At 42.2% G+C, this 16,145-nt stretch overlaps 1 protein-coding gene across 1 annotated transcript; it reads left to right on the top strand.

Moving 5' to 3' along the window:
- The first annotated feature begins 99 nt into the window (after window positions 1-99).
- Window positions 100-15,152, top strand: LOC137293406 (transmembrane protein 179B-like). Its single transcript, XM_067823924.1, has 5 exons — window positions 100-243; window positions 7,578-7,747; window positions 8,120-8,260; window positions 10,023-10,101; window positions 11,058-15,152. The coding sequence occupies exons 1-5, from the start codon at window positions 148-150 to the stop codon at window positions 11,211-11,213; spliced, it is 642 nt and encodes a 213-aa protein (XP_067680025.1). The 5' UTR covers window positions 100-147; the 3' UTR covers window positions 11,214-15,152.
- The last annotated feature ends 993 nt before the right edge of the window (window positions 15,153-16,145 follow it).

Raw genomic sequence — 16,145 nt, 5'->3', positions numbered from 1 at the left:
AAGAATGTTTGAACCGGTCGTATAATCCCATCTCTATCTTACTCGCCTTTTTCCTGTTACAAGCCGATGCTTTCAAAAAGGGAGGTAACTTTGGCCAAGAATACCATTTCTTGGGACGGATACTCGTGCTCTGCAACGGCTTTCGTGATGTCGGCTCGCTTGATCCTCATTGTCAGGACAGTCCTGTATGCTGTCATCATATTATGTAGTTTTGTAATATTTTCGGCTCTAGCAGTAAGCATGGTAAGTGTAACTACGATCGTTTCTTCCATTGAAAGTGTCCTATTTGCCGCCACTTGACATCATGTGGCAGGCCACTTCTTGCTTCGTTGGCTGGTGGAGTATAAACATTCCTGCTCGGCGCGCTGTCGTCGTTCGCTGTGTGTCGTCGTATCAGTAATGACTCGCACACAAAAGGCAAGGCTTTTAGGACAAATTAAGGCATGTACATACCCATGTGACATTCATAATCAACATTTGTCGCATCGTACTCAAGGCCTACGAGCATTTCTTCCACTGAATGTGTCCTATTTGCCGCCAAGTTACGTATTCTTGATTTTTTTCTTCTGACAACGTTCCAAATTTTTCTGTCCTGGTTCTTGGTGCAGCAGTTTAATCAAGGCGGACTAGAAATCATTCTAGTTTCAAGTCTCGGTGTGGACCAGTCTTGACTTAGAAAATATTTTCTCAAATGCAAACTTTAATTTCCTTTCATTTTCAAGTAGGTCAGCCTGGCATTTAATGGCGTTCCGGGATAATAAGTCAGCTACCTAATCGTCCTGTCTTTGTTGACATGTGAAAATGATATGCTCATTTTGTTGTGGTTATATCAGTGTTTATGTTAAGATGTACTATAAACTATTGAATATACGACAACCACAAAACATGAAGGGGCGATGGGGTAGCCAAGTGGTTATGGCACTCGCTCGTCGCGCCGAAGATCCGGGTTCGATTCCCCAAATGGTTAAAATGTGTGAAACCAATTTCTAGTGTACCTCGCTGTGATATTGCTAGAATACTGCTACAAACGCCGTAAAACCTCACTCACTCACAGACCATGAATTTAGTGTTTCACTTTGCCTCGTGCTCTTCTGAACAAAAAATAAATTCACATATTAGAACCGGAAAACACAGACTTAATTTACTAAGGTGCTGCGGGGTAGCCTAGTGGTTAAAGCGTTCGCTCGTCACGCGGAAGGCCCGGGTTTGATTCCCCTCATAGGATCAATGTGTTGACCCCATTTCTGGTGTCCGCCCACCGTGTTATTGCTGGAATATTGCTTAAGCGGCGTTGAAATATATAGTCAGAGCGGTATCTTTTTATGGTAATGTTGTTTTGATTCTAAATCTTTAATGCGTGCAAACTTTTCGATAGTATTTATGTATTCTTCCACCTTAAGTTTTCAAAGTTACGATGTGATTCAAACACTGCAATGTGACTTAAAATCCTCCCTCACTCCCTTTACATTGTGCAGAATCGCATGCCTGACACTGAGAAGTGTGATCATAGGTTTGAAGCGTACTACATTTAGGGGTTGATGCGCTACATCCCGATATCAGATTTCAAGATTATATTCATAGTGACGAAAAGCATTATTGACCAACGTTTATGCCGTTTCGGGATGCTATGACTGTCCGCTTTCCGAAATGTTTGTACGCTCAGCGACCGTGCATTGTTGTAGCTGATACGCGAGTTTTGTTTCCATTTCCACTACAGAGCGTTTATTCCGGTTTAAGAGGATATTGTTGCAGTTTTGGTGGTTTTTGTTCTGTTTTGATGTATATGAGTTGTTGTCCTGTGTTTTTGATAACGGGTCGAGTCAAGATCCCTTCACGGAAACAGTGTTTGACTGACAGGTCGATGTAATATGTGTTCAGTCTGGGGTGACCCTTAAGAAAGTACTGTCCAAAATGAAAACAAGACCCGTTTTTTCTTTTTTGGCTGATGCTCTGTATCCCTAAACTTTAGACAATTGCAAACAGTATATGTCTAAATACCCCACTTCAGCCTAAGTGGGCATTCAGTTGGATGCGTAATAGGATATCCAGAAAAGCATGTTTACTCGTAAAATCGCGCAACACGACTAGGTGCTGAAAGCAAAACATCAGACTATGGATATCAATAAGATCGCACAGTCAGGTACAGCGACGGACCGTCTACTCACCTGGCATGGAATGCACGTGCTGCCGACAGACACAAGGGGTCATCTGAAAGATATTTTATGCCTTTCCGTGTCTGTTGGATATGTCTTGTCTGTTGATTGACATCTTACGTGTCTTGTCTGTTTTTGTTTTTTATAAAGTTTATGTTGAGACACTTAAAAGTGTATGATACCCATGGAAAAGTTTAATTCGGGCATCTTATTAAATGTCTCAATATATATATATATATATATGTGTGTGTGTGTGTGTGTGTGTGTGTGTGTGTGTGTGTGTGTGTGTGTGTGTGTGTGTGTGTGACATGACCACCCGATGATCAACAGGACTGGATATTATTTGTAAATTGTTATGACATGCCGTTTGCTCCCCCAGTTTGACTCCCTAAAGGGTTATCTTATCCACTTGTATAGTGATAATGAGGCTCCTTGGTAACGCATTGTTCATTTCTACTCTAATCTCTCCTCATTAAAATCCTTTTACTTACGTATCTCCCTACCACACAGACTGTAGTCAGGCCGAACTTTGTTTAACAGATATTTCACACTTCACATAATAACTACATGTGAACATAAATGCTAAAAAAAATTATTTTTTTTTCTATTTTCGACAGTACTTTTGTACTGTTGTCTGAGCAATATTAGAGCGTCTGTAAATATTTACTCTGGACCAGACAATCCAGTGATCAACAACATGAGTTTCGATCTGTTCAACTGGGATACGATGACATGTGTCAACGAAGTCAGCGCGGGTGACCCTCCGATCCCGTTAGTTGCGTCTTAAGACAAGCATGGGTTACTGAAGAGCAATTGTGACCCGTGTTTTCACTGGTCTGATGCGTGTGAATATTATAAGAGATGACGCTGACAGGGTGTACTGTACTGAGGATCACATGACAGCGATTCACATATTTATCCCAATAACACATTTACTCCTTCCTTGCTGGATGGGCAACAAAAACCATGACAAGGAACATTTTGCCCCAGCTCAGCCATGCCGAACATAATCTTTATAAACGAGGTTTACTTGATGTATGTCATAACCCCTATTTGTGTAGGAACACTTGGTCCAACGCCAAAGACCCTCTGTATGGGACTGTTCTGCATGTCATGACTAATGTCAGGTTTATATACTGACGGAAAAAAGTAACCATGCGTAACGTAAAATTGCACAAAATAAAAGCTGTTTAACAGTAACCCTTATAAACATTCAGTAAGTCAACTTGCACGAATATTGATGTCATTTCTCGCCCGTGGCACGTGAAAATTGAGCCTCTTAAAACGCGTTAATTTCAACCTTCACTGCGCCTACGTCAAGTCACGCCTTACAGAAACTCAGTGTCTCTACTGTAGGTATGCTTGAGACTGGAATGGCCAAAAATGAAGTGGAAAGACACTTTTGTGTCGTTAAGGGTGGTTTTACATTATTTTACCTCCATAATACAACACAACTTGTTTGTTCCAGAGTATTCCAAGTGATTATTGGACCAATCAATTAACTCCATGCTTTTCAAGACATCTTTCCGGAGTCTGTGAAGGCGTTCAGATAATGACGACACAGCACAGTACATGTGTTATTCATGAGATTCCTGTCAAAAGTAAGGTCGGATAACAGATCAATATTATTCAGCACTGTTGGCACTAAGGCAAATAGTACAATTACTGTTTGGTCTAATTGCACATGGTGCTCGTAAATTTCTCCGTTTTTTATCCGGCACCAGTAAAAACACTCTGCTACGAGTTTTTTTTAATTTGTCATCTTTATGGAGTGTGTGAGCGAAGAAAATACAGTTTGATATCCGAGGGACATAAGTGTATATGAAATGGATTTATGTGCTAATGCATAACGTCATACGAACAAAATAAAAAATGGCCCGCAATAAATGTCAAAAATCGATTTTCTCCTATGACCTCAAACGGCATGCACGTATAAAGATAAGGGGGCATAACTCCGCTATGCGTTACAGTATATGTGGATGCGGACAGTATAATTTCGTCATGTTTTTTTCACAGTGAACCAAACCATTCCCATACAAAGTTCCCCATTGTGAGCGGATACCTTTTGGTAATTGCACAATTTGTAAGAAAAGATGTCAATGTACTGCATGAGAAAGCAGGTGAGATGTGGATGTCCCTATCCGATACGTAATTTAGTTCTTAGATTCCCATATTCTCCTGTTTGTGTAGATGTATTTTGATTCGTTTTGCATCATTATTAACGGAGTAATAGACACATTTTCATATGTAATGAAATAACTGAAAATAATGCGACATTTTAGTTGACGTCATGAAATCAGTTTCAAGAAAAAATATCTGAACGGTACGCCAAATATAGATAAAGTGCAATCGGTATATGGCCATTGTGTTTACTCTTGTTCAACCGACCTTCACCTCAAAGACATTGCCTAATATGTGCAACAATGTTGACGTGTGAAATATCTAGCCATGACCGATTTCTTTCTAAATGGCGGCTTCGCTGACAAGGGTACACAGGTTTTTGTGAGGACTCTTTCCTTGATTCAGGGATGTTTTGCACATAGAAGTGAGATGTAAGTAATCAGAATTATTCTGACTATCTGTGTATTGTTATATGTTTTTATCGTTTACATTGTAACGTAAACCGTCACTAGACCGCTGTCATTTGTTTTGTGTGGTAACGTCCGTCTTACCGTAGGGAGACGAAGGAACAGCGCGCCAGTTAGTCCTGTGCGAGGGTTCTTAAGTTAGGCCACCGACACCGTCGTTTGTTTTCTGAATTGGGTTAATCGAAATTATCCTTAGAAACTATTTAAATTGGCATCGAAGAATGGAAATACAATTCGTCCTCGTGCTTTAACTATAACAGTTCAGGGCGACAGTGTGCTTTATTACACTATGCAGAAAAAAACTGTATTTCTTAAATCGAAACTTACGTTGGTGGTACAAATATGACGTTCACATTGCTCCATATTATTATTATTTTATTATTTCTGCTTAGGAGAGTTACATTACATCCGAAATTGTGAGAATGTGCAAGGGTATACAGTTTCAAATGCGAGAATGCGATGGGAACTGCAATCTCGAGAGTGCAGGAGTATATACACTTTCAGGAATGCGAGAATGTGAGAAAGGTATTCAATTTCTAAATTTGATGATGCGAATATTCGACACTACATACAATTCCAAGAGTGGGGGGGGCCAAAGTGTCCAAGCTCGTAAGCCCGCAAGTCTGCTGGATTATGGTCACAATCCACTGTTTTACTAATCATCAAGCACAGTCTGAATAGTCCACTGATCACCATTGGAGCATAAAAGTTATCATCCCCACTGTGTAGAGGTACTGGAGGCCTGCAGCATAAGAGGCAGCAAACGAAATCCACATCATTCAAGGAATGGAGCTTCACACTCAGCTCTATTGGCTCAATGGATAGTTGTACTTGAGCACAGGCACACTACATGTACCAAAAAGTCCTCACAAGCCCTCTCGCATAGTGTACATCTCCCCCTAGCCTGTCCATTACGCGCCACTGCGCTTGTTGCATGATGAATTTGCACGCATCTTTCAGTTCAAGGTGAGAGTTCGCTACCTTCCATGCCACATGTGGCTCAAAATTGTGGTGAATTTGACGAAACTGCTGTAGGTCTGGGTCTGTGTGCAGGCGTTGATGCCATGTCGTTCTCTGGTGTTCTAATACATGCTTTTTCACATGCTCTTTCTATTTCCTAGCTTTGCAAAATGCCCCTGTGTACAAAAGGAATTGCATGTGTTCTACCAGCTTGTACTTCTTCAGGATCTCCATTGCATCGGGTATAAATCCATATGGCGTCTTCACACAATCGTGCTTAAATAGAAATTGTCATGTCATCAGCAATTGTTGATAAGCTGTCCAAGGAACATAAGTTCGCGTCAGGTAACCTTTGAGATAGACCAATCAGAACACAGCTTACCAAATCACGAAAGTGCACATTCGCACATCCCTTATGAACTTTTTACCTCGAAAAGGTTCATACCGGAATGATTCCGAATGCTATTTAGCTTACGCTCGCTTCCGGGTGATGCACACGGTGTACGTACAACCATGACAACGGTGAGTAAACAGTCTCTGAAAATAGTGTTTTTGGCAATATTCAAGGATGTCATCTTGCTGAAATATTAGCTAATGGTAACCATGTCAACAGAAACCCCAATGCGTATATACTGCAGGTCAAATAATTGTGTTATATGCGGATTTTTCTTTGTGGAGAGATCTGTTTCAGTGACCTGAATATTTTGAAAGTCCCTCCGATCCCTAAATAGTAGCCGTTGTCTGATTGGTTAAATGTATTTAACCGTCTCACGTTTGATTGGATGGTCATTGGTCGTTCAAAGGTTACCTGACGTGACCTTCTACTAGATTTTGTTAGACTCAGTGGTGTAGTGTAAGGAAATACACTGAGACTAAGTTTACTTAGACTGCACAATACACTGATTTATGGCTCTTTCACCTGGATTCTGTCTCTGTCACATTATGTAATTACACAGACAGGCAGATGTGACACTTGTACACATGACATGCTATGTCTGTGGGTTGCTAAGTAATTGCATCCATTTTTGCCGGATGACAAACCGGGGCAAACTCAGATTGTCAGTTTCAAGTTCTGCTTTGTACTTTGACGAACGACAATTTGCCAGCCACGCAGTACTTCACCATTTCAGTATTGGTTGATTGGATCGAACGCAAATGTAGAGAGTGTGTATTTACAAAACCCAACATCACTAGATAGAGAACAACTTCTTATATTGTATATCATTCGACGTTTCGATTTCGGTATGTTTTTTTATGCTGTTGTCACTCTTGCTTATCAACGGTATATGAACCCATACCGAAACGTCACATCCTATACAATAAAAGAATTTATCAAAAAAAGTGTGACTTTCTCATTACTTCTAAAATACCAATCAAACAGATTATCTCTATATACGCACAATAAGCCCTCGGTGTATCTGCAAATGAACCAGCCAATGCAACGTCTTCGTTACACATGAGTTCACATTCACCCGCTCTTACTAGGTTCGGTCTTCCTGGTGCTTCGTTTCATTGGAAGAAAAAAAAAGTACAAATATTCCTATTTTAATTCTCGATTGTGCGCTTATAATTTTGTTTATTTGTTTTTTCACAATCAGCAATGTATTTTACATGTCACGAATATATGATAATTGTGTTTTAATTATGTTTGTTATTTTGGTTCCATATGACCTTTAACAATGTACTAAGGTTACCTTAGTAATTTTTTATCAACTAATTGCTTTGTGAAAGAAGCCCGGAACTATTGCAACGCTGAAGTACGCGGGCGTAAGCACCCGAATATATGTTTTGTCTGGTCTGAAGTACAAATGTCATGACGTCATCTACTTGATATGACGTTTCGCGACTGTTCAGTATTCTCTGTTCGCTGTTATAGAATAAATATGAAAACAACTGCTTGCTGTACGCCGAGGTAAAGAAAACTTTCGGATCAGCATCGACATGTAACTATAGCATCGCCATCGCTGTCATATTCTGCTTGTTGTGTCCCATCGCCGTCATCGTGCTGACCGTCCTCACCTTCATCGGCATCGTCAAGGATAAACTGTAAGTTCTTACGCCTGTCATTGGAATGACTTATAAGGAAACACTGGCAGTACACTGGTCCAGTGGGTGAGTTCAGTTTTACGGCGCTTTTAGTAGTATTCCAGCAATATCATGATGAGGCACACCGGAAATGGACTTTCCGCATCGTACCTATGTGGGTAATTGAACCGGGTCTTCGGCGTAGCGAGCGAACGCTAAAACCACTGGGCTATCCCACCGCTCAATAGGTTCGGGGTAGTTGTAGTTATGAGGTATGGCGGACTTGTGAATAGGCAACTGCTACTTGCAACTATTGCATCTACCGTGTCGACCATTGCTTTAATGATGCTAACTGCTTTCAGTCTCTATCATAGTACGATTTTTTTTCCATAGACTACAGTTCGCAGAGTTACCGTTCCTGATCCAGGTCATCGCAGACGGAGTTGCCTTTTTCTTTGTCCTAATATCTGCCTGTACCATCAGTGTTGGCTTTAAGATATTGTGTGACGGCGTCGTTGACGAAACAAATGTATCGTGAGTACATCCTATTTTCTGTATTTTTAACTCAGCTCACAATACACACTGCTACGTGACTGACTGACCATACCATGGAGTCTTGTCTCGCCACTGGCTGACTGACAGACTGACTATGCCATCTTTTCCTGCCTTGGCTAACTGACTATGACATCGTATCCTGATTCTCTCTTAGCTCAGTGACTACAACATCTGCCTCTCTGTTGGTGGGTGAAAATACTTTCTTAGCCTGTCTATCCAATGAGTAACTATACCACCGTCTCTTCCTTTCCAATGACTGACTATACCAGCGTCTCTTCCTTTTCCAGTGACTGACTATACCACCGTCTCTTCCTTTTCCAGTGACTGACTATACTACCGTCTCTTCCTTTTCCAGTGACTGGCTATACCACCGTCTCTTCCTTTTCCAATGACTGACTATACCAGCGTCTCTTCCTTTTCCAGTGACTGACTATACCAGCGTCTCTTCCTTTTCCAGTGACTGACTATACCAGCGTCTCTTCCTTTTCCAGTGACTGACTATACCAGCGTCTCTTCCTTTTCCAGTGACTGACTATACCAGCGTCTCTTCCTTTTCCAGTGACTGACTATACCACCGTCTCTTCCTTTTCCAGTGACTGACTATACCACCGTCTCTTCCTTTTCCAGTGACTGACTATACCACCGTCTCTTCCTTTTCCAGTGACTGGCTATACCACCGTCTCTTCCTTTTCCAATGACTGACTATACCAGCGTCTCTTCCTTTTCCAGTGACTGACTATACCACCGTCTCTTCCTTTTCCAGTGACTGACTATACCACCGTCTCTTCCTTTCCCAGTGACTGACTATACCACCGTCTCTTCCTTTTCCAATGACTGACTATACCAGCGTCTCTTCCTTTTCCAGTGACTGACTATACCACCGTCTCTTCCTTTTCCAGTGACTGACTATACCACCGTCTCTTCCTTTTCCAGTGACTGACTATACCACCGTCTCTTCCTTTTCCAGTGACTGACTATACCACCGTCTCTTCCTTTTCCAATGACTGACTATACCAGCGTCTCTTCCTTTTCCAGTGACTGACTATACCAGCGTCTCTTCCTTTTCCAGTGACTGACTATACCAGCGTCTCTTCCTTTTCCAGTGACTGACTATACCAGCGTCTCTTCCTTTTCCAGTGACTGACTATACCAGCGTCTCTTCCTTTTCCAGTGACTGACTATACCACCGTCTCTTCCTTTTCCAGTGACTGACTATACCACCGTCTCTTCCTTTTCCAGTGACTGACTATACCACCGTCTCTTCCTTTTCCAATGACTGACTATACCGCCGTCTCTTCCTTTTCCAATGACTGACTATACCACCGTCTCTTCCTTTTCCAGTGACTGACTATACCGCCGTCTCTTCCTTTTCCAATGACTGACTATACCGCCGTCTCTTCCTTTTCCAGTGACTGACTATACCGCCGTCTCTTCCTTTTCCAGTGACTGACTATACCGCCGTCTCTTCCTTTTCCAGTGACTGACTATACCACCGTCTCTTCCTTTTCCAGTGACTGACTATACCACCGTCTCTTCCTTTTCCAGTGACTGACTATACCGCCGTCTCTTCCTTTTCCAGTGACTGACTATACCGCCGTCTCTTCCTTTTCCAATGACTGACTATACCACCATGTCCTGTCTCTCTAACTGACTGTGTCATCATGCTGTGCTTCTCCATTGACTGACAGACTGACTGACTGTATCAAAATAATAATAAACTTCACTCAATCTTTTTGCACAGGTGTTCGACGGCATCAGAGTTAGTGCAACTGGTTCACGGCAAATCAAAAGGGTTCTACGAGAATCTATCTGCAGCAGAAGTAAGTGTAAACATGTACCATATCAATACTATCTTAAGGGCACAAGTAGTTTCACTACAGCAGAAGTTGACTAGTTCATAGCAGCTGAAAAATAATATCTATATCTTGATAAAAACTAAGTCGTTGTGGATATGAAACCATATGTTGGTCTTTTGGTGATTAGCAAACTGCATCATATACAATGGCCGATCCTTGAGTGAGGCTGGTTTTGTAACTGGTTGACTTGAAGCAGAAATGACGTAATACTGATATCTGAATACTGTGAATTCTTCTTGTTCAAAATGCCTCTTTCTAGAAAACTCAGCGCGGTCCAAACCACACTTTGACTTCAGTTCATTGAGTAACGCGGTATGTAAGATTATCCTATCTTTGAGACAGAGGTCAGTAATGATTCATGTCTTGAAAAAAACATCCAATGTCTGACACATCTTACCAATGGGTCTACCTGAGTGACTGTGTCTGGTTGCAAACACTTTTCGTGTCAATGTTAAATAAACATTTCATGAAAAAAATGTTAAATCGAAACACGAAGTTTAGAGAGTGAGTGAGTGAATTTTAGGCCGCACTCAGTAATATTCCCGCTATATGGCGGCGGTCTGTAAATAATTGAGTCTGGACCAGACAATCCAGTGATCAGCATGAGCATCGATCTGCGCAATTAGGAACAGATGACATGTGTCAACCAAGACAGCGACCCTGACCACCCCACCCCGTTAGTCGCCTTTTACGACAAGCATAGTCGTCTTTTATGGCAAGCATGGGTTGCTGAAGTCCTATTCTACCCAAGGACCTTCACGGATCCCAGAAGTTAAGAATTTCTCGTAACTTTTTTGTTAAGAGACTATTCCTAAGGATTACGTATCGAGTCAATGGTAAAGCATTGAAACGTTTAAGGCAGAAGGCTCTTGTGATTTAGATCATGTATGCAGTTCGATGTTATTTTACTAATTACACAGGGAGGAGCGTGGACAGCGGCCATCTTGTGGTTGGTCCAGCTCATCGGGGGACTGTTCGTGTTGTGGAGGAACGGCCGACTGCCCTGTTTGCCGTGTTCACCACCCCGTAAGGATCAACCCTCATCGCCGCCCCAGCAAGTTCCTGCCACATTCTAGACGATCCCTGGGACATGAGCCGACTGTCGTGTGCTGAGTGTATAATTACACACCCCTTATGATGTGAGGGTAGCTCAGTGGGCAGTTCCTTAACTCGTCTCACAGAAAGTCTTTAGTCGAATCTCCACACCATTTCCACTGTGTGAATCTAATCAGGACATAGCTGCCCCAGGCAACGTCTCATATAAGCGAGTAAGTCTTAAGCATGCAGGCTGGCTGCTCTCTAAGGGGAATTTTACTTATTTGTAGAAATATCTTATCTGTTAATTTCGGCCTCAGATTTGTTGTAAAAATTAAGAAGGCTTCAAGCTTATGTTTGTGTTTGTTATTAGGAGTGACATGATGAATACTTTGCTAATTGTAATGTTTTGTAGTATTATTTGATTTGGGGAACTTAGAATTGCACTTCTACGAATGTACTCAATTGTGGAAAGGCATTGGCCTAAGGGAAGCTCCTTGTTGTTGACTGGCTTGAACCAATGCCTCTTTGCTCTCAGATGGCTTTATTGATGGTGTAGTGACAACCTTCACTTTCAAACTGAATGTTAGTAGTGTCCCTGCCAATATATTGCTTTAATATTGCTCATGGCGGCATAAAAACCTCACTCACTCATTTCTTCAAACAGAATATCCATGTTGTTGCGCCTGCTGTCTCACCGAAAAATCAACATCGATCATTTTGTTCAAGATTTTCATGTTTTGTTTATTGCATCTTTCATGTTAATAAGTTTAACGGTTCAGTGGTAATTCATAGATGTCCACACGCCCTGCTGTTCGGCTCACAACAGGGGAAAATGTATATCCACCGCAGATATTTTGCCGTGCCCTGAACTCTGCGCAAAGCAAACTCCTTACGGCGTACGTAGCGGATTCTAATGCTTATTTATAATGATTTTGGATGAGCCGCGAGTTTAGACAAGTGGTATCGAAATACACACAGGAGAGATTCTATCTTCCAAAATATACGTTTTCAGTTTGCAAACGGTAATATACTACCGACAAGAAGTAAGGGAACTAATGAAATAATAGCGAATTTGAAACTGCTTTAAATATCCACTAAATCAATTTTAGGCGTCAAGTTCAATATCTGGTGTGTCCACCATGTTGGGCAACACATTCACGGCACCTTGATGGCATGCTGTTAATCAATTTCCGGATGGTTGCCCGTGGTATTGCCCGCCATTCCTCTTTGAGAGCTGCACCAAGCTGGGCCAGGTTGGCGGTTCCTGGGTCCCTGGCGTACACCCTTCGACCAAGAACGTCCCAGAGATGTTCAATTGGGGACAGGTCTGGGGACTTAGAGGGCCAGTCCAATGTCTGGATACCTTCTTGTCGGAGATAAGCGGAGACAATTCGGGCCCGATGTGGTCTGACATTATCATCTTGGAATACAAAATTTCGGCCGATAACTCTAGCCAATGGAGCCACAACAGGACGCAATATTTGGTCAACGTATCGCTGACCAGTCATGGCTCAGTTAATGATGACCAAATCTGATCGTCTGTCATGTGTAATCCCACCCCAAACCATGACACTACCACCTCCATATCGATCATGGTCAAGAATTGCTGCTCTGGCATATCGCTCCCCGCTCCGACGCCAACAACGTTTTCTGCCATCTGTGAATCGTAGGCAAAACCTTGACTCATCAGAGAACATGGTGTAACGCCAGTGGCGCATAGCCCGTCCCTGATGCTGCCTAGCCCATGCCAATCTTTGGCGCTTATGGTGAGCTGAAAGGGTGACACCCTTAAAAGGCCGTCTTGCTTTCAGACGAGCTTGATAGAGTCGGTTTTTAACGGTTGAGGTTGAAATGCGTCTTCCAGTGAGTGTGCGGAATTCTCTATTGATGGCAGGGGCCGATTTCAACCTATCGCGTAGAGCAATTAACGTCATGAGACGATCCTGTCGTGGTGTCGTTGATTTTGGTCTACCATACCCATGTCTCGTTGCAAGCCCACCCGTTTGACGGTACTTATCCCACAGGCGTGAAATTACACTTTTTGATTTACCCATCTGCCGGGCAACTTCACATAATGGTGTCCCCCCCTCTATCATCCCCACAATTCTCCATTTTGTTGCTTCACCAAGATACTGCCTCGGAGGCATTTCTGTCAGTAAGTGTCAATTTCTATTGCACTAGTGATTGCGACTTCTCCAGTACATTTACAGGAGTTAACTTCTGTATGTACGTGTAGCACGTGCTGGGCATGCATTATGCGAAATTCCATTGTCATTGGATGTTGCGTTTGGGAGATACGCCACGATAACGGACCCTGTCACAGTCAAAGTCATCTACATTCAATTTCTTGGTTCCCTTATTTTCTGTCGGTAGTGTAAGTGTTCTCGGGTACAAAAAGAACTGTTGTCAGAGAAATCTCTGCTGTCAAATAATGGAAATGTCATGGTAGTATCGTCACACAACTTTGCCCCGGTCGATTTGGATGATCTTGACCGTATCTTCAAGGTCATCCTAACTCTATAACCACTTTCAAGCTCTAGTGAGCATCTCATACACTGTTGTATCCAGTGTCTTCAAATTTGGTGACAGCCTACATTCGGGGATTACCTTGACATCAGTTGAGTTTGGTGACCTTGATCTTATATTGAATGTGACCACGACGCTGTTCGCTTTTGAAGCTTATGTTAATGTGGTATCTCACAGAAAACTGTAACCAATGTCTTCAGTTTTATCCACAGCTTATATTGAGTGATTATGCAGATACCAGTCATTACACGCATCTAGCCTGTGACCAAAAAGTTAAAACTGAATATGTTGTAAATATGTCTTCTTAAGCGGCGGCGGACATTGCCACATTAGTGGCACACAATTGTTGTTTAACGCCTCACTCGACAATATTCTAGTTATATGACAGAGGTCTGTAAATATTTGAGTCTGGATCAGACATTCCAGTGATCAACAGCATGAACATCGATAGTCGCCACATACGACAAACATGGGTTGCTGGGCTCTCTCTCTCTCTCTCTCTCTCTCTCTCTCTCTCACACACACACACACACACACACACGCACACACACACACACACACACACTTGGTTCAGACTCAGTTATTTACAGACCACCGCCATGTAGCTGGAATTTTGCTGAAAGCGGTTAAATAAAAAACAAGAGACACTCTCATGCGAACAGGCAAGAGGTACTCAAGCAAATCAAATAGTATATCAAGTATATACTGGCGGAAGGAAATATTGGTAAAGACGTAATAAGTCCTGGGATAATACAGTTCCGTGAGATTTATGACGTGTAATGTGATAGGCACCATATAGTGGCGTGACGTCACCGGAGGTTTGTAACTGTTGAAAGCCTTAGCCTAAGGTAAAATATTTGGTGTTGTGTAACCCTAAAGCTGCCACACGGTGTACTGGTGAACCCATTGTGACCATTGGGTGTTGTAGAGATAGAGTCACTGCAGGAAAACTATGCTATCTGTCGCCATAGCTCTCGTATTCGCCATTAAGTGTATAAACATAATGATATCTGATTCCTAAAAATATGACGACTTGAGTCTTATCTATATATGTGTGTGTGCGTGCGTGCGTGCGTGCGTGCGTGCGTGCGTGCGTGCGTGCGTGCGTGCGTGCGTGTGTAATGGCATTTTGTTTTGGGATACATATCTGCAGTGTGCCTGCAACGTCCACATCAGCTGTACTGCGCAGCCTATCCGGAAGCTGACTGAAATGTGTGTTCACTGCAGTCATAGATTTCGTGTATTTTCATTACAAAGGTAAGGACCCGTGAAGGTCCCGGGGTAGAACAGGCCTTCAGCAACCCGTGCTTGCCACAAAAGGCGACTATGCATATACTTGTACATGTACATGTATTTGAATTTGATGTATTATATGGTCTCTGGCGAAACACTCACAAACATGATGGACGAATAATGTCATAAGCTGTACAATTAAACATAAATATATGACACCTTTGCTTTAGTGTATTTAATCACTGTAGCCAAAATGGTAGCCAAAATAACTTATTACACTCATTCATAGAGGTTACATCTCATTCAACATTTAATGATTATTCAGTTTCATTACAATACATCAGATACAAAGACTAGTTGATGTTGTCATGAATACGCCAGTATTCTGTTAAAAAAAGATAAATTGTGTAATATTAATTGCATCCCGACTGTATCATACAAATCCCAAACCGTATGAACACAGCAGATATTTAAAAGATGTATAGCCAAAGTTAATCTTCCAGTAACATGTACTTTCCTATAAGATATTAACATAATAATGTACACAACAGGGTCCACCACAATCTGCCAAAACACGATTACTTGAAGCAAGCTTTCCAATACCCAGTATAGATATACTGAGAGAAACAAATAAAGGAACAGGAAAATTCAAGCGTTCCTTTAATGTTTTCCAGCCTTTCCACTGACTGACTATACCACCGTGACCCGCCTGTCCTTTGAATAACCATAGCATTGGCTGACTATAACATCGTATCCTGGATCTCTGTCGCCTGACTGACTATGCCTGACGTTTGCTCGTGATGACAAAGGCCCGTGCAATATGCGAAGCTTATTTCCGGTCCCATGTGTGTGTGTGTGTGTGTTGGGGGGGGGGGGGGGGGGGGGGGGGGATTCGAACACACAGCCGCTGAATCAGGCACGTAATCGCCAGCACCAAAGTCCGCAAACCGTCCAACCCGGAAAGTCTCAAACCCACCTAAATATATTCTTCAAAGTCTGGTATACTGTAGACAAAGAATGCAGTGTCAACCGGCTAACTCTTTTGCATTAGTCACACCCCTTTCAAAATTATCTAGAACCAGCTATCTTTTCTCTTCTGCTGTCAAATATACCATGACAACAAAGAAGCAGAGAGAACTCTTGAAGTGGTATGGTTCATTCTTAAGCCTGCAAGAGTTGCCTCCAATAATGAGTACCTTACTTTATAGTGT

The sequence above is a fragment of the Haliotis asinina genome, chromosome 8 (genome assembly GCF_037392515.1).
Source record: "Haliotis asinina isolate JCU_RB_2024 chromosome 8, JCU_Hal_asi_v2, whole genome shotgun sequence".
Taxonomy (NCBI): domain Eukaryota; kingdom Metazoa; phylum Mollusca; class Gastropoda; order Lepetellida; family Haliotidae; genus Haliotis; species Haliotis asinina.
This window is presented reverse-complemented; position numbering and strand designations above follow the sequence as displayed.

Excerpts from the sequence above, each read along its gene's own strand:
- LOC137293406 (XM_067823924.1), top strand. The coding sequence starts at position 148 with ATGTCGGCTCGCTTGATCCTCATTGTCAGGACAGTCCTGTATGCTGTC. Across the intron at positions 244-7,577 it reads CGGCTCTAGCAGTAAGCATG|AATAAATATGAAAACAACTG; the intron begins GTAAGTGTAACT and ends TCGCTGTTATAG. Across the intron at positions 7,748-8,119 it reads GGCATCGTCAAGGATAAACT|ACTACAGTTCGCAGAGTTAC; the intron begins GTAAGTTCTTAC and ends TTTTTTCCATAG.